The following is a 27,482-nucleotide window of genomic DNA, read 5'->3' on the forward strand; positions in this document are numbered from 1 at the left end:
TTTTTCGAAATAGTTTATAGAAGTCTTTCATAATATTTACTAGCAATCCTCTTAACACAAGATTTGATCTTGGTCCTTCTTTTTTATCACACGATAAAAATGTTAAGGGTCATGCTAAGCAGTGTTCGCTGAGCACTTGTTAGGCATACCCAAAAAGAAAATTAAAATTAATGTTCGGGAACGCTGTTTAGCATTTTCCTGAATCTCTTCCGACACGAGTTTAATCTAACGTAATGAATTTGAATTGAAAGAGGTAGTTTTATTTCGTATCTGACACGTTTCTATTGGAGAAAATAGTCACAATTTTTCTGAAACCACAAAACATAGAAACTACTATAACAACCATTAAAGTTAAAACCTCAACTAATAATATTACTCCTTCCGATCCTTAATATAAGAAAAACTTTTTACTTTTTAAATTCATTGAAAATCTAATGTATCTGGCATATAATATGAACTATATATATTAGATTCTCAATGAATTTAAAAAGTAAAATTTCTCTTATATTAAGAACCGGAGGGAGTATGTTATATTGATAATGCATATTCTTTTTTCTCTTTAATTAATCATGTGAAGCTTTTGAAAATCTCAAAAGTTCTTACATTGTGAGTTGAAGACTATGTCATCATATTCAATTTTGGAATGACTTCAAAGATATATATATACCATTAATAGACAGATAATTAAGTCACTTTTCCTTTAAAAAAAAAGCTGCTTTTGTTGATTTAAAATAGGTAAAGACGCACTAGTACAAGTGTATGTAGTGAAAATGGTCATGTAACCCCATTTAAACAAAGAATTGAGAGATCCACTCCAATTTTCTTATCCTCCATTTCACTTCAATTTCTTTATGACAAATTAAAACTCATCTTTTAGATAAATTAGATTAGATTAGATTATTTTAAAAAATACTTAAATACTTCACCCGTCCCAAATTATAAGGGAAAATAAAAAAATCACACTTATTAAGAAAAAGTAAAATATGATAATTTGAAATATGTTTTTGTGAGTTTTTCTTGAAATAAGTTCCAACCGCGGTATCCATTGAAAATTACTAATAAGAAATACTCTCCAACCGCGGTCTCCATTTTTTCTGAAACCAATTAACAACTTAACAAACTAGATCAATTAATTTTATTTCACGTATTTGAATACTAATGGTGCATGTAAGGTTGGTGGTAATGTTGGTTGTGGCGGATTATAATTCGGGGTAGTCAAAATAAATGGTTTGGTGGTTTTGAAAAAAATTGGGATATTGTAATGCTTACATCGTAGAACTTTGAGGTTTTTTGAGGTATTAAAGATGGTTAAGGAGTGTGGTTTTGTATAAAAAAAAGGTGGTGGTTCAAAACATCAACTTCCATGTTCATTGTAATGTTGTTGGATTGCATTTGATTCATGAGATTCAAAGCCTTATTCAAATGAATTGAGAAGTAAAGATTTGTCATGCATACTCTGAAACGAATAAATGTGAAGATGTTTTTTGCTATCATAGGAAGTGATGGAGATTTTTTGTTGATATTTTATGAGCAACCTCTTGATCAATTAATTTACTTTTATTAGGGGATAGTATTGGAGTTTTGTCTCCACGTTTGATTTCTTTGTACTCCCTCTCATCATCATAAAGAGAAAATTTAATATTTAAAATTATTGAGAATCTAATATATTTAGTTTATGACATGGTTTAAACACATTAAATTCTTAATGAATCTAAAAAATAAAATTTTGGCAAAAAAAACCAATAATTTTTTTATTACATTTTTCCATGAATTTATAAAAATTCTTTTTACATTTCTTTTGCCAATATTCTCGCACGTCTTACGAATTTATCAAAACACTTTGTTTGCTACTGAGGTACACCCTATCAATTTTTTTTTATAAAGTCCGCTACTTAAGTAGCAGATTTTTAATTTTTTTTTATAATGTCCATTACTTAATAACGTAAGGGCAAAAATAAAAACATGTAGGACGCGCGAGAATTAGATAGTGCTGCCAAAGAAAATGAGTAAATTGCCAAATACCCTCTCTAAAATTTCAAAATTTGTCAAATACCATCGAAATTTGGAAATAAACAAATATCCCTAAAATTATAAAACGTCAATCAAATTAGTGTCAGAAAACAATTTGATTGAACTTTTATAATTTCCGGAAAATATTTACCTATTTTACCGTCTACTCAACAGAAAATTTCAAAATACAGTGTCTTCATCTATCCGGATTTTAAAACTATCTGCAAAGCTAAGGTCACATGAAAGTGTTCCTCGAAGGTTTCAAAACAACAACCACCCAAATTACCAGAAAAGCTGATGATGTTACAACAACCCTTCTCATCTTCATCTTCTTCCTTATCAGGTTTCAGATACAAACCCTTTTCTCCATTTTATCCACTTCAAATCAAATCAATATCTTTTAATTTCAATAGTAACCACTTAACTTCCCCTCTTATCATCCATCATCATCATCACTACCCATCACCATGTTCTCTTCATTTCACCACCAACACTTCTGATTCATCAACCTCTTTTGCAGTCTCTTACCTCATCAACACTCTTGACTTCACCCCAGCATTTGCTTCCAAACTCTGCTCCACTTACAATATTCGTTTCAAGACTGCTCAAAACCCTGATTTTGTCCTCAACTTTTTAAGAAACAATGGTTTCTCAGAAACCCAATTACGTTATATCATTCCCAAGGCACCATGGCTTCTTTCATGCGACCCCTTCACAAGGGTCATTCCAAAGTTTGAATTTTTTCTATCCAAAGGTGCATCTAAATCTGACATTGTTAAACTTGTCTGTAGTCACCCAACGGTCCTGGCTCCAAGTTTAGAGAATCATATAGTCCCAACATATGAATTGTTGTATAGATTATTGCAATCAGACAAGGAAACTATTGGTGTTATAATTCATAATCCATATTTACTTGCTAACTTTCGTGTGCCACATAACATCACATTGTTGGTTGAGAATGGAGTGAAGGACTCAGCCATTAGAAGAATGTTGCTTCGGACTTATTCTCGGGCATTGGATGCAAAGAAAACTTACATGCTGAAGTTGGTGAAGGAATTGAAGGATTTGGGTTTTAATCCTTCAGGAGCAACCTTTGGTGTAGCATTGGAAGCGAAACAAACGGTAAACAAAAGATTGTGGAAAGAGAAAGTTGATGCCTTTAAGAAATGGGGGTGGTCTGATGAAGATGTTATAGAGGCATTTAGAAGGAAGCCTCATTGTATGTTAACATCCATTGATAAAATTAATTTAGTGATGAGTTTTTGGGTCGATCAGTTGGGTTGGGATGCGCGTGCCCTTGCAAAAGGACCGGCAGTTTTGTCAAATAGTTTGGAGAAAAGGATCATTCCAAGGGCCTCAGTAGTGCAATTTCTGCGGAAAAAAGGTTTGTGGAAAAAGACTGCAAGCTTAACTTCTCCAATTATTGTAACTGAGAAGTTGTTTCTTGATACGTATATAAATCGTTATAAGGAGGAGTCTTCTTATCTATTAAAAATGTATGAGGAAAAACTCAATCTTGCATACACTACGGACAAAAGTTGCATTCGATGATTTTTCAGGTATTTTAGCCTTACTAATGTTATTCTTATTCCTTATTTGATTTGAATACATGTTCAAAACAGAATGTGATTGGAGCAAGTTTAGCTAACTTGTTTCCTTTGCTTATATTTGGACTAATGTTGTATTGTTGTAATTGATATTGTTTCAAAACTTTGATGTTTATCAGCCTTAATAATACCTTATAAATTTGCCAGTGATACACCTAAAAGCTGATACTTTCTTGCATTTATAGGCATGGAATTCTTTTTTGTAATAGTATGAAATGCTTTCCTCCTTTTTTGTTTGTTTAGTCCAATAATCTATTGCAGGAATTCAGTTATACCTGAATAGATTGATTGATTTGAATTTGAAATGGTTTTAAGCTACATCTGCAGTTGCAATTACTTCGCAAATATTTTTAGTGCAAATAACTATAGAAAAATGCAAGCTTAATAATGGTTGTGATACAATTGTGAAGACCTCTCAAACTTTGTTGTGTGTTCGTTTGTTATGTATGAAATGGCTTCTTCATCATGATGGATTAATCAATGCTTTCTTTCTCTGGCAACATTCTGTATCTGTAGTATCCTTCCTAAATCGTTTATATGATTTGTTGAAAATTGTAAATTTGCAGTTTCATTTTCTGTATCTTCTCTCAGTCTCACTTTGTCTTAGATGCTTCTAGTCTTCAATTGTTATAGTTAAAATAATAACCAGCTCTTGCTGTTGATTTTGATTTCTTACATTGTATTGAAGTTCTTATTTTTTTAAGGGACTTCGTATTATCTTCAGTTGATTATATGTAAATCAGTTACCTCTTTTTGTCTTCTAGTTCTTACTAAATAACTTTTTCTTATAATCATATCTATCTTATAGTCTGTGTTAGACTGTTAGTTATGTCTTTTTCCCGTATATCTCACGCTGAAATCATTTGCACATCTGTTGTTGTCAGCATTGCTGATTTTTGAGCTATGCTATTTGCTACTATGCTTGTAACTTATTATTGTTATCAACTACCACTTTTCCTTTATAATCTTCAAGCCTTGATTGTTCATCCGGGAAGCTATACGCAACACGCGCGATAACGGTTCAATGTCCGTGGCTAGTAAGAAGAATTTTATTGGTGAAGATATTTGTCACTGTTGAATCAACCTCTGGTGGATGCAAAATCGCATTATGCAGATTAGTTATAGGAATATTAGTATGGAGAAGTTTATTGAATCAACTTTGTTGTGTTAGTTTGCTATGTATGAAATGGCTTCTTCATCATGATGGTCTCTGGCAACATTCTGTAGTATCCTTCCTAAATCATTTATATGATTTGTTGAAAATTGTAAATTTGCAGTTTCATTTTCTGTATCTTCTCTCTCAATCTCACTTTGTCTTAGATGCTTCTAGTCTTCAATTGTTATAGTTAAAATAATCAACACTTGCAATAACGGTTCAATGTCTGTGGCTAATAAGAAGAATTTTATTGAAGATATTTGTCACTGTTGAATCAACCTGTTGTGGATGCAAAATCGCGTTATGCAGATTAGTGATAGGAATATTAGTATGGAGAGGTTTATTGAAGTGGAAGAGAATACTCGGTATGATCTGCATCCAGATGATCCGAAATCCGAATGGATGGACTGTCTGTAAGCAGGAGACTCGGATTCGGAATAAGCCATCCTCTGCTTTGGCTTCTATGGCGGAGAAAGTTGAGCAACAATGTGCTGATAGGTTTCTTCAGAATAGTGCAAAGAGTAGAAGGAAAGGATTTGCGAATATTTTGAGGCGGAGTCTAGCTCTTTTTCTTTGTGATGCTCATAATGTAACTTCAGATTTGGATTCTCTGCAAACACAGAGGTCGTTAGGAAGATCAGATGACACTATTTTTAGATGTATTTTAAATTAATTTGGTGAATTTAGTTAGGGCTACGAGGCATCTGATTTTGATATCTAATGACTGAGATCTTCGTGTGGCTGTGTGGTTTCTATGATCTCTCATGACTGTCTTCTTCATCTTTGGCACTTGTTTTTAAAAGCGTTGATTATGATTACTGGCTATGTTATATCCATAGCTGATGATGGTATAAGTGATTATCTGTGATGGTTTATCAAGTATTCCTAAGGGATAGAATTGTGTTTATTTGTTTTTAATAATTTTGGCAATTGATGTTGGTTTGTTTTCCATGTCAATACTCAATGTTGACAGTGTGAAGAGTGGAAATGATGTTAAGTTGATTATTAAGTGTTATCTTGCTTACCGAGTTTTTGCTTTTCTCTTTACTTACTCAACAAACGTCGTTTGAAACTCGTTACGATCAGCGTCTAGATTTTCTGAATGGCAGAGAGTTTTCTGTGTATGTGAGTAAATAAGAATATACCTGGTAGTGCTTCAAGAAAGAATTACTCAAACCCAGATACAAAAGCTTGAGAATGATTGATTTTAATTGAACAAAACGTGCATAGCATCTATGAATACTTGTAACAATTGACAGATGTGTGTTATCGAAGAACTTTCATGTCGTTAAATAAATATCTTGCATTACTTTTTGACTAAATTTCGAATCATATGAAAAGCATTTTTTCCACTTACAAATAAAATTAAGAAATTTAGATATATTTGGACCAAAAAAAAAAGAAATTTAGATATACATCTATTATTGTCAAACAGAACGTTGAATTCCAAACACGCTCAACACAAATCCAATTTCTGTGTAGTTTTATAGTGCTAGTGCGATCATAACTGGAAACTGAAGCGGTTGCCCCTTTGATGGGTATATTAAACTACTAGCAGAGTAGCACAGCAACACTAATCCTTTTCATTATTTATTTTTATTTTTACTTTAGATCAAGTCAAGGTAAAAAAAAAAAATGCCAACTGCACCTTACGAAATTTAGAAGTTCAGAGTTAAATATAATTCTCAGACATAAAGCCAAATAATTTGGTTCTTACATTTATCAGATAAACACAAGTTGCAAACAGTGAATGTGCTTCACAGAGGTACTAGATTATTATAAGCTACTATCTGCCCATGTAAAAGCAGAATTCATTGTTGGGTCTCCTGAGTTTCTTTTTATCCCAATGTTATAGAGGAATAAACTAAGACATTCACAGTACATTTCTCGTGTGCTGAAATGTTTCAAATTTGTCAAAAGTCATCATAAGGGTTATCATCAGAAAATTCAGCGTCCGAGAATTCATCATATCCATAAGGATAAACAGCATAATCATCATCAGACAACATATCTATGTCCAAGATCCCATCTGAGTAATCTTCACCGCCTGATCCATCATCACATTCAGTTTCAAATGGACAGTCATCGGTGGCATCACATGGAAGCCGTAAACACTTAATTTGTTCTTGACACCTCTTCCCCAAATTTCCTACCAAATTAACATTGAAACACCGACGCATGTCAAGAGATTCAAGGAGAGGACAGCCATCGAGAATAGCAAGCAAACCATCATTAGTCATCTTATTTCCTACAAGCTGGAGATGGCGTAACTCAGGCATGGTTTTCGCAATAGCAAATGCCTCATCGTTACTTTCAATGTGCGGAAGTCTGTAAACTTCACTGTTGAATTTACAGGTTTTCAATTGTGGGCAACATTGACCAATGGCTCCCAAAGTACGATCAGATAAGTTACAAATTGTTATATCAATTTCCTCTAAGTGAGGAAACTTTTCAGCAACTTCACACAATGCTTCATCTGATAGGCCCCAGCAACTTGCAAGACGAAGGCGCCGTAAATGGCTTGCACTGTAAAATGCCAAGACAACAAGAGGAGATACTGTTATGCATAGATGCTACCAAAAAATCCACCAAACATTGCTAAACTAACTAGGTGACAAGGTCATCTACCAAAATATCTGTAGTGACGTAAGTTAACTATCTAAAAATGTCAAATTTTGTAATCACATAGGAACATTTTATAAAATAACCAGAAGAACCAAAAACTAATTTGTATTACAAACACAGGCAAGTGTTCACTTTTGGTGATAACTACATCACACACGTAAAAATCATTTCTATATAATAGACAATATCTGAAAGTTGAAATAAAAGAAAATTGACGGTTATCCTTTAAACAAAGTCTCACAAATATTGTTATCACTAATAATAGAAGATGGATAAAAGGACAAATAGAAATGAGAACTTTCTTTGTCTAACTGCAAACTGCCCACACATGACAAGGTGACCAAATTTATGGAACCTAAATGTAAATTAATATCATAGCTCTTGAGGCATGGGATGCTTACATTTGATATTTCCTTTGTCAATGACTGGAATGAGAACTGAATTGATAGGTTTTATAGTTATTTCTTCCAATCATCTCCAACTAAACAGAGTCTTTGGAAGTTTCTAGTCAAAATTGCAAATGCTAATTTGAGAGTTGGGTAATATATAACTTTAAAGCAATATTATTTCCAGTCAAAATCCACTCAAGTCCAAACATGCCTGCCACCTAGTGGTGTTCAAAAAAACTGAACCGAACCAAAATAAAAACTGTGAGTAACAGTTCGTAGAGTGAACTGAACCAGTTTGGATTGATTTTGTTCAATTAGCAAATTGTCAGTGGCAATGCAGTTCGGTTCAGTTTAACGGTTCGGTTTTTGGTTTCAAAATATAGTTCTAATATTCAATTTAGTTTAGTTTATTTACATTTTTCAACAGTTCGGTTCAGTTTAACGGTTTGATTTTTGGTTTTTAAAAATAGTTCTAATATTCAATTTAGTTTAGTTTATTTACATTTTTCAACAGTTCAGTTTGGTTAGGGTTGGGGTGTATCATTAACAGTTCGGTTTTTCTAAACTACGTAGACATTTCGGTTCAGTTCAGTTTTTGCTCTGAACTGAACCATAAACACCCGTACAGTGCCCACCGTAGGCTACCTACACTATGTTCAATCCTCTAGATCTACCTCAAATTCAAAATGCTTTCAGCTATATAGAAGAACACGAGTTTATTACTTTCAAAATCAAAACCAGCCACAACAAAAAAAAACTCTTCTTTCAGTAATATACCTTTTACACCAAAAACTCTGTTCAACACTAACACTATTATTAGGAGAAATCCCATATTGATCAGATTAAATACATAATTATTAAGGAATAAATCATCAATTTAGTCTTACAGTGTCACTATCCCAAAAAACATGTATCATCACTCTCTTCAATTTAGTCTCTAAAGTATCACTCTCTTCAATTTAGTCCCTAAAGTATCGATAGTAGTTCATTCCTGTTCGAAAATTGAATCATTTAAGTCACAACAAACACTACAAATAATGAAATTAAACAAAAAGCCTATGGTACTTAATTAGATACGATAATTTACATGCAACAGAATAACCCTAAACACAGTTAAAAGTATACGATTGTGAATTATAAAAAAAAAATGCAGAAGAAAGTGAAACTTACGAATCGGCGACATGGTGGAGAAGATCATCGGTACCAAAAGACTCGATGTTGATATCAATCATGTGGCCGCAACTGTAATCAATGGCGCGGTGGCATAGAGTCTTTAAATCCAAGGTGTAGTCAGGTACACCTGAATTGGACATATCGATGGTGCGATAGAGGAAAGGATCCTCAGAGATTTTTCGCCATGTCTTGCAAACATTGTGAACTCGAAAGAGAGTATCGATTGTGTCAAGCTTCCGGAAAATCGATAATATTGCATCGCGTGGAAGATCCAGCCAGTTTCGTTCTCCGGAATCGATTACAGCTTTGGAATTCGACGAGGAAGTAGCAGAAGATGGTGGTGGTAACGGGTTCATTGAAGAATTAGGGTTTAGAGGATTGTGGCGGTGGTCATGATTGATCGCAATTCACAAAATTAGGTTACTGAATATTTTCAGGTACGGTGATTGCAGAATGGCGCGAGAGAAATTAGATTAAATACTCTATCCTATCCTAAATATATATTAGCTCCGTTTATAATTATAAAATTTTGACCATGTTAAAGGACAATTTTGATAGCTAATATTTTTAATCGTCTATTAGTAAAAATTATAAAAATTTAATATTTTGAAAATACTCATCAAAATAAATTGAACAAGATCTTACATGCTAATATTTACATTTATATATTATTTAAAAAATACGGTCAAAACGATGTAAATGAATAGTATATTTTTGTCACACATGATCTTATAACTAAGGACAGAGGTAGTATAAATATAAGGAAAAAACTATTTTTGAAATTCATCGAGAATCTTAAATAAAAAAAATCATTGGGAATCTAATGTATCTGGTTTATATTATAACCAGATATATTAGATTTTCAATAAATTTAAAAAATAATTTTTCTCTTATATTTAGGATCGAAGGGAGTACTATTTTATTTTATTCACTATGTGGCTCATTCGGCTATTTTTTTTATAGACAAACGAGAAATAACATTGAAATTCATTACACAGTATTTTAGGTTTTGTATCCGTTTGATATGAAAAATGTAACTACCGAATAAAATAATATAAAATAGAATAACACAAGATAAATGACGTTTTAGCTATTGAACAAGGTTTGTGTTGTACGATATTTGATGGACAAAAAATTATTTTGGTATTTCAGACGAACAAACAAATTTCTCGTGGTTCAATGAAAAAAAAATGTAAGTTTTTTTCATGTCATTCGACCTCAGTTTGCGTAACATGCTATCGTTCGTGGGTAAAACATAATTATTTGAGTTAGGGCTTTATGGACATGTTCTATCCATTCCCTTTATTTTAAGCACTATCCATTCCCTTTTATAAAATATAATAGAATTGCAATTTTGATAATTTATTATTAATATGTAGTTTTTTCTATAATTAAATATGAATTATAAGAAGTATAAGGTGTATTCAACCTTTATAATTCAAAAATTCTATTGTAAATTATGGAGACAAGTTAATGGATCATTACACCAATCATTGAAACTACATGAAAAATTATTTCTTATATGTCCTACAAACCAGAACACCACGATATAAAGATAATTTGATCGACTAAAGAATGCACATTAGCAACAAAACGTAGTGTTGTTTCGAGCACGCCATAAACTTCACATGGTGGCTAACTAAATTAAAATTCAAAAACAAATCAAAATTCAAAATAACATATCTCTTTATCATAGTTTAACCGTTGTAAAGAGTTTGAAATAGTGTGAAACTTCGACTAAACTGTCATAATAATCAATTGTAGTAAATGTCGATTCAAGATTTAACTCAGTTAAATTGTTAGGTTAGATTTTTAAAGCACAGTTCTATAGTAGCTCCATGTACAGGCAACTTTACTTCTTTCTTTTTCTTTTCATTTTCCAATTTGTTATTTTCTTTTGTCTAGTTTGAAATATTAAAATTTTGTCTCTTCATAATAATTTCATCTTTATGCAGTAATCATGTCAAAGACCGTCACAAATAAAGAAGATCAGTGAAATCAAACAATTAAACTATATTAAAAAAAAAATTGCGGCACCAACATTTGTGAGTCACTTTTAAAGAGAACTCGATCAAAGCCTTTATTAATAGCCACTTCCGTTGCTTGAAGAAGTGCATATATATGCCTCACCCTCATTAGTAGATGCAGATGCTTGTCGCAACTTGTCATGGCCAACAAAAAGTGGTAACACAACCCCTTTAAGTTTAACCACAAATAACCCACATCACAAAGTGCAAACCATCCTTTCCGCGTGTCAAACACACTCCGACCAACTTGAGTAGGTAACTTCCTGTTACTGTTCCAGACCTCATCATTACGGTGTACTTGAGAAGCTTTTAACAAAGGCTTGATCTTCATCAAATCAAATGGAAGAATGAACTGAAGAATTTAACACCACTTTTGGTTGCCCAGTTGAACTTCATCATTTGCACTGGCATATATTTGACCAGTAGAAAGTACACAAGATTCATTTTGACCATTGATACCTCCACTTTTTCTTTTCTTTTATGAATTTCCCATCTTGAAAATGTATAAAACCTTGTTTGAGTTTTAGCCGTGATTAAGCTATTTCAATAAGCTATAATATAAGTTATTTGCATTACCGAACATTTTTCAATAAGCTAATTCAAGTAGCATATTAAAACCTATACCTTGTCAATTTTTTCTCTCAACTTTACATCTATTATCTTAATTGAAAAGGTCAAATATTAATTATATCTATAAATCTCATTTCATTTTTATAATCTAGCTGTTTAACAGTTAACTTTATTAAATTAGTATAAATTCAATCAACTAACTTATCAGTTATACTAGTTTTTTTATAGTGGACATTGAGTAACTTGCCCTTGATGATAGTACTAAACTACTAGCAGTCTAAGACGCCAACATTTCACCACGAATTCATCAAAATGCTAATCCTTATTATTTTTACATTAGGTTAGTCTGAGAAAAGAAAAATACCACCTGCATTTTACAAACCTAAGAAGTTCAGAGCAAACCATAATTCTCAAATTTTCAAACATAAAGCCAAATAAACACAGTTGCAAAACAGTGAATGTGCTTCACTAAGGTACCAGATGATTATCAGCTAAATGCCAATGTAAAAGACTGTCATGCTGTCACCGCCTACCAAATTCATTAAAAGAGCATCACAATTCCGTAGTACAGGAGGATACTGGTCTTTCCTGAATTTCATTTGAACCCAATGTTATAGAGAAATAACGAGGAGTGCCGACTAAGATATTCACAGCATATTTTTTCCTATGCTGCTGAAATGTTTCACATTTGTCAAAAGTCATACTCGTAACCATCATATTCAGAAAATTCACTCCCACCTGAAAATTCATAATAGGCAAAATCATCGTCAGACAAAAAATCTATGTCTGAGATCCCATCTGGATATTCTTCATCTGGTGATCCATAGTGAAATTCAGCTTGAAATGGATAGTCATCAGTGGCATCATATGGTCGCCGTAAATACTTAATCTGTTCTTTACATCTCTTCCCCAGACTTCCTACCAAATTAAGATTGAAACACTGACGTATGTCAAGAGATTCAAGGAGAGGACAGCCATCGAGAATAGCAAGCAAACCAGCATTACTCATCTTGTTTCCGAAAAGCTGGAGATGGCGTAACCCAGGCATGGTTTTCGCAATAGCAAATGCCTCATCATCATATTCCATGTGTGGGTGTCTAAATCCTTCAATGTTGAATTTAAAGGTTTTCAATTGATGGCAATGTCGGCCAATGGCTTGCAAAGGAGTATCGGATAAGCTGCTGATTGTTATATCAAGTTCCTCTAAATGAGGAAACTTCTCAGCAACTTCACACAATCCCTCATCTGTCACGCCATAGCAACCTACCAGACGGAGGCGTCGCAAATGACTTACACTGTAAAATGCCAAGACAACAAGAGGAGATACAGTTAGACAGAAATGCTACCAAAATAGCCACCATACATCGGCAAACTAACTAGATGACACACTAGCAAAATATCTGTGGCGACTTTAATTAACTATAAAAAAATGTCAAATTTTGTATATATAAATCACATAGCAGTCATAAACAAAAGCACCAAAAACTAATTTGTGTTACAAACAATGACATGTTTTCACTTTCAGCGATAAATACATCACAAACATGAAAATCATTTCTGTATGATAGATGACACCTGAAATCTGAAATAAAAGACAATTCACAGTTACCCTGTAAACAAAGTCTCACTTACCAATATCGTTATCACTATTTATTGTTTCAATCACGGGCAATAAGAAACATGATTCGAAATCAGATAAAATAGGAGTATGCTTTAAGATGATACTTGATTTAGCTTGTTAAAAAATGTTAGGAACTACTAGTTGAAGGTGATCATGTAGATGAACAGAGAAACTTCGAAAAGCAAAAGGGGTGTATGAAGCTAGCTCAGAGGATGGAAGTAGTCTTATGGTGGCTATGATGGTGAGTTTTGTGAAGGGTGAGTAAGAAGATTGATCGAGACTTTTTGGTGTGCATAGGAGTATGCTTTTGAGTCACATGTTATTGTAGGCGTTGGAAAGTGCTACGGTGCTAATGGATATGTTATTAAGGCCGTAGATAATGTAGGGTCTAGTACAGTAGAAGGAAAAGTTACAGTAGTATGTTTAAAAATCATTCAAAATTGTGTTTTTTTTTTAAAAAACATTCTCTATAGTATTGAAATTTTATATATTAAGTTTTATATTGGTGTGTAATTCAGTGACTGGCCCAGATGAAGAGGCTCTGATACCATGATAAGTTAGCTTATGAAGTGAGAATACAAGCTGAGTAATCAAGGAACAATGAGAACATAACTGAACTTAACCAAAAAATCTTTCAAGTAGTACCAAATCCAAGGAACTCATTTGCATTTTCCCAATAAATCAAAAAAAACTGAAAGCAATATGTTTGAAAAGATCCGGATGTTACATTTTTGGACTATTATCTTGGAATATACTTATCCTAAACAAGCTTGAACTCCACTTAGTAGCCGTATGATTAGAGACATTGGCGTAGAAAACTTGAAGAAAAAGGGTGCTAAGGTGCCAGGGTGTGTTTGAGACATCACTATCAGGAGACTGTTTGCTAATTGCAACAGTTATAATTTTAGTGAAGTATGATCAACAAGTTACATGTTCTTATATATTGCTTATCCGTTTGAGATTATAACACGTCAAAATACAGTCAGTACTTGGCTTAATTCTGAAAATCTTGGATAAAGTAGAAAGTGGGGGGAGATCCTAATCTGTAAACAATAAAGTATTTTCAAATAAAAATAAAATCCAGGTTATGGCACTATACAACATTGATAAGGTAGTCTTATAAGAGGTGACTCAAGCAACAATCTAAGTACCTATCATCCATCAAAATCCCTTTTTTCTAATGACAGATGCTTGTATTATAGTGAGTGTTGGACAAATTCAAGCTCTTGAAGTGCTGCTCTAGGTATGTCCTTCTAGTCAATATCCCTTGAAATTGAAACCCACTTGCTCCTACTAAACGAGTCTATGTACACCACCGTTATTTACACTAACTCCTATCCTCTAGATCTACATCTACTTCAAATTCAAAAAATGCTTTCAGCTTTACAAATGAACTCAATTTTATTACTTTCAAGATCAAAACCATTCATGACAAACCGATAGCAATTCCACATTCTAACAATGATTTCAATCGGTGGAAGTTGTGGTTTTAACAAATAGATGCAAGATTGTGGTTCAAAATTGAAACATCCGTCTTATGAACTAGGTCAAACACAAACATTACAAGTAATGGAATTCAACAAACGAGCCTATGGTCACTCAGCCTATGTTTGGTTCCGTGTTTTGAAGCAACTAGGATTGATTCTGGAGGTGTAAAATTAACTAAGACATGTTTGGCTGCTCTCGAATAAAATTGATTTTGCCTCCATATCCAAAATTAATTCTAACTTGAAGCTAAACTACATTTATAGCTTCTGAGTCTAACCATGATTTTTACACTGAAATCTATTCTTCAACTCATCCAAACATAAATCTTTACCTACAACTCAATTCTAATCACTAAAGATCAATTCTTGTCACCGACAAACCAAACACACAACAATTAGATACAATAAACCTATCAACGAAATAGCCCTAGACACAATTGAAACAAACGATTCTGAACTAAAAAACCAAAAATGCAGAAGAAATTGGAACTTACGAATCAGCAATATGATTGAGAACATCATCAGTACCAAAATGCTCAATGTTGATATCAGTTACTTGACCGGAGCTATAATCAACGGCGCGATTGCATAAAAGCTCCAAATACCAATCCATGCTAAGATCAGTTCCAATATTAGGCATGTCGATGGTGTGATAAAGGAAAGGATCCTTAGAGATATTGCGCCACGTAGTGCAAACATTGTGAGCACGATGGAGAGTATCAATTGTTCCGAGCTTTCGGAAAATGGTTAATACCACATCTCGTGGAAGATCCAGCCAGTTTCGTTTTCTGGATTTGATTAGTGCTTTCCAATTCGACTGGAAAATAGGTGGTGGCGGTGGTGGTGGTGGTGGAGGTGGTAATGTGTCCATTGAAGAATTAGGGTTTAGAGATGCACAGTTTCACGAAATTGATTGGTTTTTGCAAAGAAATGTTTACGTTTTCTGTAGTTACTGTTGTTTTCTGTTACGCTCATTCGTTGCCGAATGGCGAGAACAGAAAGAAATAAAGAAGAAAATAAAGAGTGTTCTCTTTACGCCCCACGCACGTATCAAAGTGTTAAAAAATAATAAATGATGAAAATGTTAAAAAAAAATTAAAGAACAAACTCATGTATTTATTACTAATATGATTTTTTTTTTTTTTGAAAACGTATTTATTACTAATATGTTTGTGTTCTCATATTATCGTTTTATGAGAAAAGATTGTTGTTTTAAACTTATATCGTGTGATGTGTAAAGCTGATTTAACAGCTTTTATGCGCCCAAATTAAAAATTTCGGACGGATAAAAGTTTTCACAATTAGTCATTGTGAAAACTGAAAATCTGATGCAAAATATGTTTGGATTGATGGAATGAGATGAAATAGAATGGAACAGAAGATTTATTTCATTCCGCTCCATTTCATTCCACTTTATCCCGCTTCGCTCCATTTCATTCCATTGTATTCCATCAATCCAAACTGAGCTTTCCAAACTGAGCTTTAAGATTATATAATTCAAACGTGTATTTTGGATAAATTATATATAATTCAAAGGTATTTGAAGATATAAAGTATGACACAATGTAAACGAGCTAAAACATATATTTACCACATTCAGATCCTATAATTGAAACGTGTAAAATAGGTAAATTACACATTTAGATTATAGAATCCGACCATTGTCAACACATGATTGACTGATATGTGGTTCATGATGCACTAACAGTTTGTGTGGTTTAGAGCGTACCGACGATGTTGATTATCTTCGTTCTTTGATCGTCTTAAATAGACTGGTTCGGTTCACCGAAACGACGACGAAATTTGTTCATGTTATTGAGGAAGTTTTGATTCGTATCAGGACCCTCGAAAAAATCATTACATGCATGGTTGATATATGAATGTATGTTTAATTTTTGAATTTATGTGTTTCTAGTATATCTGAATTTTAAAAGTTTGATGTGTAAAAATCATTTTTTTTTTTCATTTGAATTTCAAAATCCGAAAAAAGTGTGTCTGAATTATAAAATTACAACATAGCTATTTTAAAAAATTCAAGGGACAAGCGAAAATTAGGGCAGAATTTCACTCATTTTTTAGTTTTCTATGGAGCTGACTTAAAATCAAGTTCTTGTTGGGGAGTCCAATTATTTCTCCCAAGCTTCTCTGAACTCCCCGACTTGCACCATTTTTGTTTGAAACAGCCAAAATAAATATTTAATTAGTTGTTAATATATATTTAATGTTAGTAGTTTTCCTTCACCAGAATTTGATCTTTATTCCTTTAACTCTGATCAACTCAAATTAGTTTTTATACCACAAGCCCTTCTAAAAAATAGAGTAGAATTAGAATTTCTTGTAATTGCAACATGTTACTATTAAATCTATAACAATGGTTTTAAAAAGCGAATTGAAAATCAAAATAGTGAGATCTTTTAGTCAAAATTCAACGGCCTTAAATAGCTTGAATTGAGACAAATATCAAATTGCCAATATAATTGAACCATAGTACAGTTCAGTTCAAGATCCAACCAATTAAATTATTCAGTTTGGTTTATAAAGTACAATTTATAGTTGGTCCCATCCGATTTAACTTGAGTTCAAGTTTTTTTATTAATTTTTTTTAATCTTTATAAATCGGGTATCTTTTGCGCGTAACTGTAGGGATTAATCTCTCGAGTCTTGTAGAACTCAATATGCAGCAACCTCTCCCTAAGAGTTTAACGCTGCTGCATGCATGCCCATGTTACGGATAAAAGTCAGGACCTTAATTAAGCTAAAAGAGATTTGTGTCATCTCATATAAACGTTCTTGGGTGGCTCAAGTCATGGACGGACCTATACAAATAAAATGTGGTCACGTCAAAAATAAATCCTAGATCCGCCCCTGGTTCAAGTTTGAAATAATGTAATTGATAATAGATCATATGTAACTTCCATTATAAATCTTTAACGAGACTAGTGGTTCCAACCCAAGGATCAGGTAGCCGTGAGCAGGGGCGATGATTGCGCTTCAAAGTTCAAACCACATGCATGCATGGATAAGATATGAGCATTTGTAGCTATGGTCAATGGCACTGATTTTGTTATGTGATTTGGTAACTTAGGGATAACAAAAGAGACAATATTATGTGTATTGCTAAACCACTTTGCAATCTAAGTTGTGGGCTTAGCATACCTCTTTTTCAACCTAGTTTGTTGCAACTTACAACTACTTTAAGCACTTATGTATTAGATATATAGTAGGCAATCAGCAATGAACAAGAAGACAAATTAACAAGCATCTTGGTCTCGAGTGACCATTAAAGTTGGTCGGATGTCAAGCAGTAAGTCATTATAGTGGAAATCAAATATGTGACTACTCTAATGTTAAGTCAATATGAACAAATAATGTGATGTTTTTAGAGATTAAAATTGCATACATTGTGTTTGATGACAAACTTATATAGGTAAAGAGATGAAGTCTTTAGAGCATTGTATTTTTGGGTCAGATCTGTGTAACGAGTTCAGACCTTATACCAGTCCAAAATACATTGTTTTAGCGAAATCGTTGATATTTATCATGCATAACTACGACAAATTTTATTTTAATTCATGTCTAATTTTATTTTATATACATATTGTATCCTATATTTTTAATGACTAAGGTATCGCCGCGGATTTATATTTGTTTGGAGTACAAGTATAACAATAACTGAATAACGATGATTTGTTTTTTATTAAAGAAAAAAAGGATGATTTGTTTATTATTATTTATTGATTTGGAGCCTAATAGGAAAACAAAACTATTGAAAAGGTCAAACTCTAAGCAATAATTGCGCATCAATTTTGAACCAACCTATCTTCCATTTAAACTAACCCCACAATATTTTCTCAAAAACTAAACAAAAAAGCTAACCCCACAATATTTTCTCAAAAAATAAACAAAAAAACTAACCCCACAATATACAATACTATATTAGAAATTAAGAAACAAAAACATGAACTTTTTTCCCATAGAGAAGAAGAAGAAGAAAGACAACAAAAATAACTCTCTCTTCTTGGATCTCTTAATACATCTTATATTGAAAATTCACAAATAATAATATTAAAAAACTTCTGCTTATTATTTTTTATCATATCTTTTACCACTATAAATCTCCCTCTTGAAATTTGATCAATTGTGGGCATAGCATGGATAAGATCCGAGCATTTTCATCTCCCCAATTAAATTCTTCTTCAACAAGTAACAATCCAGATGAAATTGGTATGGAAGGTAATTTATTGTTACATATTCAACCTTCATAATAAATTTGCTTATATAAAAAAAATAACAAACTTCTTGTCTGTTTTTTAATTGAAAATTAATTTGCCAACAATTGTTACTTAGGAAATCAATGACATGTTCCATTATCTTAGAATGATGAAAACTGATTTGCTCAACAAAAAAATAAAAAAATAAAAAAAACAAACATTCCACATTGTAAGGCACGCATGCATATATGGGAATGATGAATCATCCTTAATATTCTGTTTCATTTTTTTTTCCCATTAGGACTTGCCACAAATGTTAGGTTATTGTTGAAACTAATTCAAGATCATAATGGGGCTACCACAAAAGACAATGATGAAAGAAAGTTTCACAGGATGAATGGCATGATGTCTCTCTTAGATGAGGTTAGGACAAGGGTTCAAAAAGTTCAAACTTCTACCAAGAAAAGAGCTGAACTTAGGAGATGTAACACTGACCTTAGGCCAAACATTCCAAAGGACAAAAGAGCTCCTGATGTGCCTACAGATGAGAAAGATAGACTAAAGAAAGAGTTAAATGCAAGCTTGGTGGCACGGCAGAGTCTTCAAGCAATGTGTTCAAGTTTGGGAAAAGAAAAGCAAATCATGGCTTCTGAACTTGCAAGAAAAGCTCAAGAATTAACAGAACTTGAGGAGCTTGTAGAAGATCTAAAATCTCAGAATGAAACATTGGTGGGAAGGTTGCATGCTTACAACTCGGAACAGAAGGAAAAAAAGAGCAGTAGTGGGGTTGAAATGGAAGGGAACATAGTCCTCCAAGAACGTAACAAGGCTCTTTCTGAACAACTCCAAAAGTCCATTGATGGTTATAGGTCTTTGAAGAGAAAATTGAAAGACATGCATGAGGAAAAAAAGGAAATGCATGCCACAATGGAGCAAATGGGGCTGGAAGTTCAATCAGGCATTGACAGGATTCATAGCTTCAAGGAACAAATGGAAACAACTAATTTAGAGATAAGTGACGTAGGAAAGGAAATATCAGTTTTAGAGCAAATGCTTGAATCTCTTAGCATGAAAATATCGAAACATACACAGAAGAAGACTTAATAATATGAAAGCCAAAAGCTCAATCTGCGATTGGAAGAAGAAAAGGTGAGAAGCATGGTTTACAGGGGCCAAAGAATGAAACACTGAAAGATTCATCCATGTACAACATACCATTATTCACTTCTAACCTATATTGTCTATTTCCACCACCGTCTAGAGAACACACTCTTAGACCATGAGCAGAAAGGAAGCCATTAGCGAAAACACTTGACTGTAATATAATTGTAGTACTTGTAATGATTGATGAAAAATGGTCAAATAGGATAATAGTGATGTCCACTTTTCTGAAATTAGATTTCTAATGGGACAAGACTTGTTTTATATACCAGATTCTTGTCCTCATTTTGTGCATGTGATAAAATTGAAATCTTGTTCAACTCAATCTGATTTATATATAGTTTAGTAGTGTTTAGTGTTTACAAATAAATACATTTTCACCTTCAATCCAAAAACACACACCTGAAATATAGATTCTGTTTAGAAAAATAAAAAACCAGAAATGAAAGAGAACAGGTGAAAAGATGACTAGGATCAGACAAAAATGGGCACCATGATGAGAATGGGTTAAGAAATCTAACTCACATTGCAGGGAGACAATTATCCAATTACATGTGGAAAGTTATTTTTACAAAAGGGTATACCGAGTCTTTGCATATATGTTTATAAATAATAAATAAAAGGAAAAACACTGATTTGGGATCATGTTCATGAAAATGACCTATAAACTTTATTGAGGAAGGCTTTGCAGCTTGCAGCCAGCAATTGAATTCAAAATCCATGTGTTACTTGCAACCTTTGAACCAGCAGGCCTTGCCAAAACCTCTGCATCACATCGCCTTTGGCTAAAAATTGCATCCTTTTCCAAAGGATTGCATTTAGCAGGAAGCTCAAGACTGTAGATTATGAGGGTTTGGTGTGGATGCATATCAGGTGGAATTGCTTGATGGTCACCTGACACTGGTTTTCTATGCAGAACTGTCCCTCCAGCTGCAATCACAAGGTCTTGCAGATAACCCTTGTATGATGGGATAAAATCACCCATGAAATAGAACTTGTAGCCATCAAAAAGCTTTGGTTGCTGCATAAAAAATTTTATCAACAAAAACCACCAGTTTAGTTTGTGAATAAAGAAGCATTTATTGAAATTTTATTTGCTATTCTAGCTTAATTCAATTGAAATGTATCCAACTATCCAATGTATAACTAATAGTCAATAAATATTGGCAGCTGCAGAAAGGTAGAAAACATAAGAGTAAAAATTGAGAAACACATTTGTTCCTACAATTCTCACTGTTCGCTTTCTACTTTCATGATGCCATAGTATACATGTTTTTCCATATATTGGCTACTTGCATCTAATTTTCTAGGTAAGAAAAGTTATCATGTTCTCTTTCATTATGCTTTGCAGACATATTAGGGGTCGGCTTCTTATACATCTTAAGAATGGTTATACAAGATAAAAACTTGGATAAAGTATATGAAAACAACACATGGTCATTAAAGCCAAAGCAAAACAAGTTCTCATGGTTCTCTTTCAGTATGCTTAGCAGATATTTAGGGTCAGCAGCTTTATACATCTTTTTTTTTAACACGATGCTTTATACATCTTAAGGATGGTTATACAAGATAAAAACTTGGATAAAGTCTACAAAAACGATGCATGGTCATTAAAGTCTAAAAAAATTCTGGCAACAAATAGAAGGCACATTACTATTACAATTTCTTTCATCTTCAAACCCCTGTCTTAAAGAAAACCAATAACTAATCATAACATGGCAAATATGAAATATCTCTAACCTTGTTCAATGCTCTTTGTCGTCCAAGACGGGGACCATCCCTAATTCCATGGATGTCAACATTAAGTTCATAACGCTCTTCGTCAACAGGTCCTGTATCTTTCATGCAAGCTTTGATCCCTGCTTAGCAAAAACCACCAACACCAGAACAAAAAAAAGAAGAAATTATTTGACAATAATTATGACATTATGGTAAAGGGTCAGTAGGAAACAAATAACTAAAAAAAGAAATAAAAGAACCGAACTTACACTCAATGCTGAGAATCCACTTTCCTTCTAGAATACCCAACAATACTTTGAGAGTCCTTCTGCATGCCCCATTTTCATCTGTTGATGCTATTACATGGGTAACACTTGAATCCCAAGTTTTCAAAACTGTAACCTTGGACACTCTTTCAAAATCAGAAACAACATCCTACAGTTTCAAAACATAAAAAATTAATAAGAAAAAAAAATACTCTTTAGTGATAAAATTTCTAAATAGATATGAAAATCAATTATTTTTACCCTCTCTTGTACAGATAGAGCTGAACAACACAGCACAATTTTTTTGTGAGATCCATGAGTAACACGACTTTGGCTTGTAGTGTCATGTTTGCGGCTACAGCTTTTAACCTTACTAGCTGTGAGTATCTTGCTCCTGTGTTGGGATCCTGAACTTTCATACGGCAACATGGAGGAGGAATGCACAGGGCATAACATGACAAAATTTTCCTGAAGAAAATTAGTACTCTCTGGTTAGATGTTTGTTTTAAAAAAAAAAAAAAAGAGACATTAACCATGAAGTTTAAAATGTGATTTGGTTTTATCATGTACCATATCCCATCGACATTCAGGAGTCCACTTGGCGCAGGGAACATGAAAGCTCCTTCGACAACTTTTCTCAAAGCAACCAAGTGCAGCTCCTTTAAGTCCACAGAAACTACATTTGATTCTCCGACTTCTACTTATTTCAGCTTCAAGGTTTATTGCATTATCATCTTCAAAATATACATTTGGGGCCCTGGTGCATATGTAAATCACATCACTTATAAGTCCAAATTGTAACTATAGCAAGCTACTAAAATCAATTTTATTAAATACATGTATATGCAACTATATAGTTATTTGAAGGATGATCAGCGACAATTATCAAACCCCACATTAATTATTTCACTCAAAATTCAATACCATTCAGTGCAATTCCTGTGACAATGTATGACTTTAGATCCTCGTTCATAATCAGCAGTTACAGGTTTGCCATCAAAATAGTGCACCATCGGGCCAGAAGCCTGTATTTGGAATCACATAAAGTAAGTTCCAGTCCGTTTATAATGATGACAAGATAAGCAAGCAAACAATTTTACCTCTGATTCTTCTGATGAGAGACAGAAAGCACATTGATAGTCTTTGACATGGTTCACACATTTCTTTAAAACAGGTTGATCTGTCAAATTGCACTGTTTCTCTTTTGAAGAATCATTCAAAGGCCTGACATCAGTACCTTGCTTAACACTTTCATTCGACTTAATTTCTTCATCATTTTTAGTCCTAGAGATAAATTCAGTAGAAATTTTTGGCTTTTTAGCACTCTTCCTTTCTTTACTGCAAAGCATAGAATTTCTGGACAGACTGCTTTTTCTTTTCCCAATATTAGCATCCTTCCTATTATCATCCATCTGCAGACCTAAAGTAGATGAAGCAGATCTAGCAAGCTCTTTGCATTGATTTTGCACTGAAGTTAAATCTTCAGGTGGTTCATGCACAACATCCAGCCTTTGATTTCCAGATCTTCTCACCTGACTTTTTCCAGCAATCTTCTGAGAACATTGTATCTCATTATCTTGTTTAGATGCAGAAGTATATAAATTCTTAGCGGTCATTCTTCTACCTTTGCTTTGAACTCCTGATATATTGGAGACTGTACAAGCGGTTTGTGGTGTTGAATCTGTACTAATAATGAAAGAAACCTTCTTGCCCTTTCTATTAGACTTTTTCAGATTAGAAGCTCTGTGCTTGTTGTCCAATGATTGATCCTCAATATCTTTTGATTTTATATTTGAATCCAAATTCATTTCATCATTTTGACATTTTTGTTCCCAAATCTTGTCTTCCTTAGATTTTTCTCTAGCCTTCCTACTTCTCTTTGTAGTCTTCTTTTTTCCATTTAGATCATCAGAACTTATTTGAGAGGAGACACCTTGTGGCAACACATCAGCCAATTGATTGCCTACGGGATTCTCAAAGTTTATATTGTAAGCATCAGCACTTAACTGATGCTCCTGAGTCCCTGCCACTAATTCCTCTATATTTTCATCATTCTCAAAAGTATCCTCAACCTGCAATTAACATACAACTTATTTAAACTTCAGTACTATTTTATTAAGTAACACACTGAATCGTGTATGAAAAACAGGAAGATACAATTCTAAACTACCTGCATTTTGATGGGACTTGAAAATAATTCGGGTGAGCATGGCTTTTGCGTCCATTCAAACATCTCACTATCAAATAAATCAAAAGATGGTTTGTTTTGCACCTCGTCCTAGAGAACAATCACAACAAAAGTTATTAATATTTTAATTTAAATCCAAAGCTTACACAATTCAACCTGCTTGTATTTTCTAACAGTCCAAAATTCAACTCCGCAAAAGAAAAGAGATTTCTCAGTTAAATAAAATTTGAAGTAACAAGGTTTGCTTTTCTCGGTAATAAAGTAGTCAGTTAAAACCCAAAAAAGATTATTTTAAACACATGATAAAGAGACCAATGAAAATAACTTTTCTCATAATTTCTGATAACCTATTTGTTTGTTATAAGCTATCTACTTACTGATGGAGCTTGTTTTGAAGGGCTGTCATCATTAGCATCTTGGAGATCACTGAATGAAGGAAGAACTGGTGAAGAACCCTCAATAATTAAATCCTCGCTAGACTGTTGACTTAACATTTCACCATCCTTCTCCTCTCTTAACCAAAAGAATGGTTCTTTCACCTGATCACCTTTTTCACTTTGAATTTCCATTTTATTTCCCTTGGTTGAAGCCTTTTGTGTTCCCTCTTTGTTAATTAGACTAACAGAGCCTCCTGATTTCAAATTCCTCATTGGAGTTTCTGAAAGGATATCTTGTGGCACCTGAACCCTTTTCTTAGCCGGAAAAGAAGGCTCTGCACGGTTAGAAGCCGAACTTTTTGTGCTGGCCTGAAGCTTCTTTGCCAACTTCTTTCTTTTGGGGGTTATTTCCTCCTCAGGATGATTTTCATGAGTCCCACCAGTTCCTTTCTCACCAGACTTATAATCCCCTTTACATTGCTTGTCCTCATCTGTAACATAATCAAAATAAAGGGACTTATAAACTAAAAATGCAAATACAATTAAAGAAAAACCAATGGCTGACTAACTAACAAATGACACATTGTAAGCATAATTTTAGTGTAATCAACTATAGGAACGCAATATCAACACACTCTTTTCAGCATAAACCCTTTAATTGGGTGGAATTCACATTGGTCCCACTGAATCACAAAGGCCTCACTTGAATTTTGACCAATTAGAGAGTGTATGTTCAGAATAGTGTATTAAAGAATGCATAATTCATATTCATATGAATATTAGTTCATATAATGGGGTCACAAATAAGAAACTAAAACAATAAAATTTTAAAAGTCAACATATACAAGGAGATTATTGTTAGAATTTTTTAAAAGAAACTGCAAATAAATTCTTTTCTTATGGTTTAATTTATAAAAAAATAAAATTAAAAAAAAATGCAAAAAAAATTGATCAATTGATTAAATAATTACTAGCCATAGTAACATGCTATAAATTCTTCTAAAAAACCAAAAAAAATAAAATTGAGAGATTGCATTGAAATGAAAGGCATAAAAACCTGGTGATTTGGTAGCAGGTGGATTTTGAGTTCCAAATAAATTAATTGCAGAAGCAGCTTCCATGTTTTTGTAGATAGTGACCAAGCTGTCAATTTGAGGAGCAGGACGAATCTCTGAAATCAATTAATTAATTAATTAATTAATTAGGGTTTATGTGAGTGCAGATTAAACCCTAATTGATTAATTAGGGTTTATATTGCGTTGAAATGAAAGGCATAATTAGGGTTAAAGAAAGGAAGTGATTAACATTAACATACCTCGACGAGCGAAGGGTATTTTACAAACCGGACAAGAAAATGCAGATTTCATTGACTTAATTATACAAGAGCTGAAAAAAATGCAAAAATCATATGTATAAGAGATTAATGAAATCAACGAATTAGAGAGAGAATTGAATGAATGAATGAATGAATGAATGAATAAATGACTTACTTGCAGAAAAGATGATTGCAGGTGAGTGAAACAGCGGAATGAATTAAACCCAAACTGCATGATAATGAATAAATCAAGAGTTAGAAAAAAGATGAAATGAAAAATAGAGAGAAAGAAGATTATTCGATTGATTTTGGTATATACCAGATCGGACATTTGAGTTCTCTACCCATTCTTTCAAGATTTTCCATTTTGAATATCGCTGAAACCTTCTCTGTGACGGTGGTTTGTGGTGGTGGTGGTGGAAGTGTTTTATAGTTTTATTGATTTGTTTGATTGGGTTTGAATTTTGAAACCGCGCTCTTTCTATTTCTCAGCGCCAACGTAATTCGCGGTTCAAATTTTAGGAAAGATTACTTCGTACGCTTCAGCTTAAATATGGAATATAATGTTGTTTCAAAAAAAAAAGGAATATAATAATCAAATAATTATGAAATAATATTAAAATACACTTTTTGACTAAGAAAACAATAGTAAAATACATTTATCTTATGATTAAAAAAACATTTATCTTAATTAGTAAATTATAACAAATTCATTAACAACTTTAATTTAAGAGTTTAATGAAAATGCACAAACAGTATAAAATAATTTTACACGGTCATCCAATATGAAACCACCAATCTTCCATGTCATATGAAGAAAGTGGGGTGAAGTGGGGTGACGTGGCGAAATACATGGTTTTCATTGGTTAACAGTGTACAATAATTTTACACTATCGGTGCGTATTCATTTTTTTTAATTTAATTCCTCCGATAATATTAGTGTTATATAAGACTAACCTCCCGTGATAGTTAATAGTTCTAATTTTATCATTCGTGTTGCAAATCACTCACGTTATTTAGTACTCCCTCCAGACACAAATATAAGAAAAAAATGCACTTTTCGTGATAGTCGTGTTCATTATTTAATGAAGGGTCATGTTAACATGTGCTCTAAGGGTACATGATAAGATACCTAAATATAGAAATTTAGCATTTAATGATACAAAATATTAAATGTTAAAAGAGTTGATTACACGATTTTCAAGAGCATATTTCCACATTTATCTCATTAAAATGTGCCTTAAGGGCACAAGTTAACATTTTCCTTTAATGAATTTAAAAAGTGAACTTTTACTTATATTTGTGTCCGGAGGGAGTATAATATAAGATAAATACAAGTAGATAGAAAATAATTAGTGGTCAGTTGTACGATGATAATCAGTGGGATGATAGCGTTTACCAATTGCATCAACAGAAAACACGTGATAATCTGTTGTGGCGGTGTATGTGAGGAGGTGGTGTCATTTATGGTTTTAAATAGCGGTCGAGGTCAAGGTCATGGTCTTGTTATATATATTTTATAATTTCATCTATTATGAATGATATGTTATAGATTACAATTGTCGCAATGTGAATTAATC

The 27,482-nt window shown here is 33.0% G+C and overlaps 5 protein-coding genes across 6 annotated transcripts; 2 read left to right on the forward strand and 3 right to left on the reverse strand.

Moving 5' to 3' along the window:
* Positions 1-2,310: 2,310 nt before the first annotated feature.
* On the forward strand, positions 2,311-3,561 carry LOC123896346. Its single transcript, XM_045946745.1, has one exon. The coding sequence runs from the start codon at positions 2,311-2,313 to the stop codon at positions 3,559-3,561; it is 1,251 nt and encodes a 416-aa protein (XP_045802701.1).
* Positions 3,562-6,400: 2,839 nt separating this feature from the next.
* Positions 6,401-9,440, reverse strand: LOC123899584 (putative F-box/LRR-repeat protein 23). The gene is made up of 2 exons (XM_045950750.1): positions 8,958-9,440; positions 6,401-7,299 (listed from the first exon to the last, which is right to left on the reverse strand). The coding sequence occupies exons 1-2, from the start codon at positions 9,314-9,316 to the stop codon at positions 6,687-6,689; spliced, it is 972 nt and encodes a 323-aa protein (XP_045806706.1). The 5' UTR covers positions 9,317-9,440; the 3' UTR covers positions 6,401-6,686.
* Positions 9,441-11,848: 2,408 nt separating this feature from the next.
* LOC123899140 (F-box protein SKIP19-like) lies at positions 11,849-15,708 on the reverse strand. The gene is made up of 2 exons (XM_045950203.1): positions 15,160-15,708; positions 11,849-12,852 (listed from the first exon to the last, which is right to left on the reverse strand). Exons 1-2 carry the CDS (start codon positions 15,534-15,536, stop codon positions 12,249-12,251), a joined length of 981 nt encoding a protein of 326 aa, XP_045806159.1. The 5' UTR covers positions 15,537-15,708; the 3' UTR covers positions 11,849-12,248.
* Positions 15,709-18,655: 2,947 nt separating this feature from the next.
* LOC123899141 (kinectin) lies at positions 18,656-20,361 on the forward strand. 2 transcript variants are annotated; one of them, XM_045950204.1, is made up of 2 exons: positions 18,656-18,898; positions 19,178-20,361. In XM_045950204.1, the coding sequence occupies exons 1-2, from the start codon at positions 18,817-18,819 to the stop codon at positions 19,978-19,980; spliced, it is 885 nt and encodes a 294-aa protein (XP_045806160.1). In that variant the 5' UTR covers positions 18,656-18,816; the 3' UTR covers positions 19,981-20,361. The 2 variants fall into 2 exon arrangements, with proteins under 2 accessions (XP_045806160.1, XP_045806161.1); XM_045950205.1 differs by having other exon boundaries at positions 18,656-18,889; positions 19,178-20,323.
* Positions 20,362-20,536: 175 nt separating this feature from the next.
* On the reverse strand, positions 20,537-26,415 carry LOC123898037 (protein BREAST CANCER SUSCEPTIBILITY 1 homolog). Its single transcript, XM_045948883.1, has 13 exons — positions 26,222-26,415; positions 26,078-26,131; positions 25,903-25,973; positions 25,645-25,758; positions 24,588-25,078; positions 24,193-24,300; positions 23,123-24,094; positions 22,947-23,047; positions 22,593-22,779; positions 22,284-22,490; positions 22,026-22,191; positions 21,778-21,896; positions 20,537-21,058 (listed from the first exon to the last, which is right to left on the reverse strand). The coding sequence occupies exons 1-13, from the start codon at positions 26,266-26,268 to the stop codon at positions 20,708-20,710; spliced, it is 2,988 nt and encodes a 995-aa protein (XP_045804839.1). The 5' UTR covers positions 26,269-26,415; the 3' UTR covers positions 20,537-20,707.
* Positions 26,416-27,482: the final 1,067 nt, after the last annotated feature.

This window comes from Trifolium pratense, linkage group LG7 (genome assembly GCF_020283565.1).
Source record: "Trifolium pratense cultivar HEN17-A07 linkage group LG7, ARS_RC_1.1, whole genome shotgun sequence".
Lineage (NCBI taxonomy): Eukaryota > Viridiplantae > Streptophyta > Magnoliopsida > Fabales > Fabaceae > Trifolium > Trifolium pratense.

Excerpts from the sequence above, each read along its gene's own strand:
- LOC123896346 (XM_045946745.1), top strand. The coding sequence starts at position 2,311 with ATGTTACAACAACCCTTCTCATCTTCATCTTCTTCCTTATCAGGTTTC.
- LOC123899584 (XM_045950750.1), bottom strand. The coding sequence starts at position 9,316 with ATGAACCCGTTACCACCACCATCTTCTGCTACTTCCTCGTCGAATTCC. Across the intron at positions 7,300-8,957 it reads CTCCACCATGTCGCCGATTC|TGCAAGCCATTTACGGCGCC; the intron begins GTAAGTTTCACT and ends GGCATTTTACAG.
- LOC123899140 (XM_045950203.1), bottom strand. The coding sequence starts at position 15,536 with ATGGACACATTACCACCTCCACCACCACCACCACCGCCACCACCTATT. Across the intron at positions 12,853-15,159 it reads CTCAATCATATTGCTGATTC|TGTAAGTCATTTGCGACGCC; the intron begins GTAAGTTCCAAT and ends GGCATTTTACAG.
- LOC123899141 (XM_045950204.1), top strand. The coding sequence starts at position 18,817 with ATGGATAAGATCCGAGCATTTTCATCTCCCCAATTAAATTCTTCTTCA. Across the intron at positions 18,899-19,177 it reads AGATGAAATTGGTATGGAAG|GACTTGCCACAAATGTTAGG; the intron begins GTAATTTATTGT and ends TTTTCCCATTAG.
- LOC123898037 (XM_045948883.1), bottom strand. The coding sequence starts at position 26,268 with ATGGAAAATCTTGAAAGAATGGGTAGAGAACTCAAATGTCCGATCTG. Across the intron at positions 25,974-26,077 it reads TGCAATCATCTTTTCTGCAA|CTCTTGTATAATTAAGTCAA; the intron begins GTAAGTCATTTA and ends CATTTTTTTCAG. Across the intron at positions 22,780-22,946 it reads CACAGGAATTGCACTGAATG|GGCCCCAAATGTATATTTTG; the intron begins GTATTGAATTTT and ends CATATGCACCAG.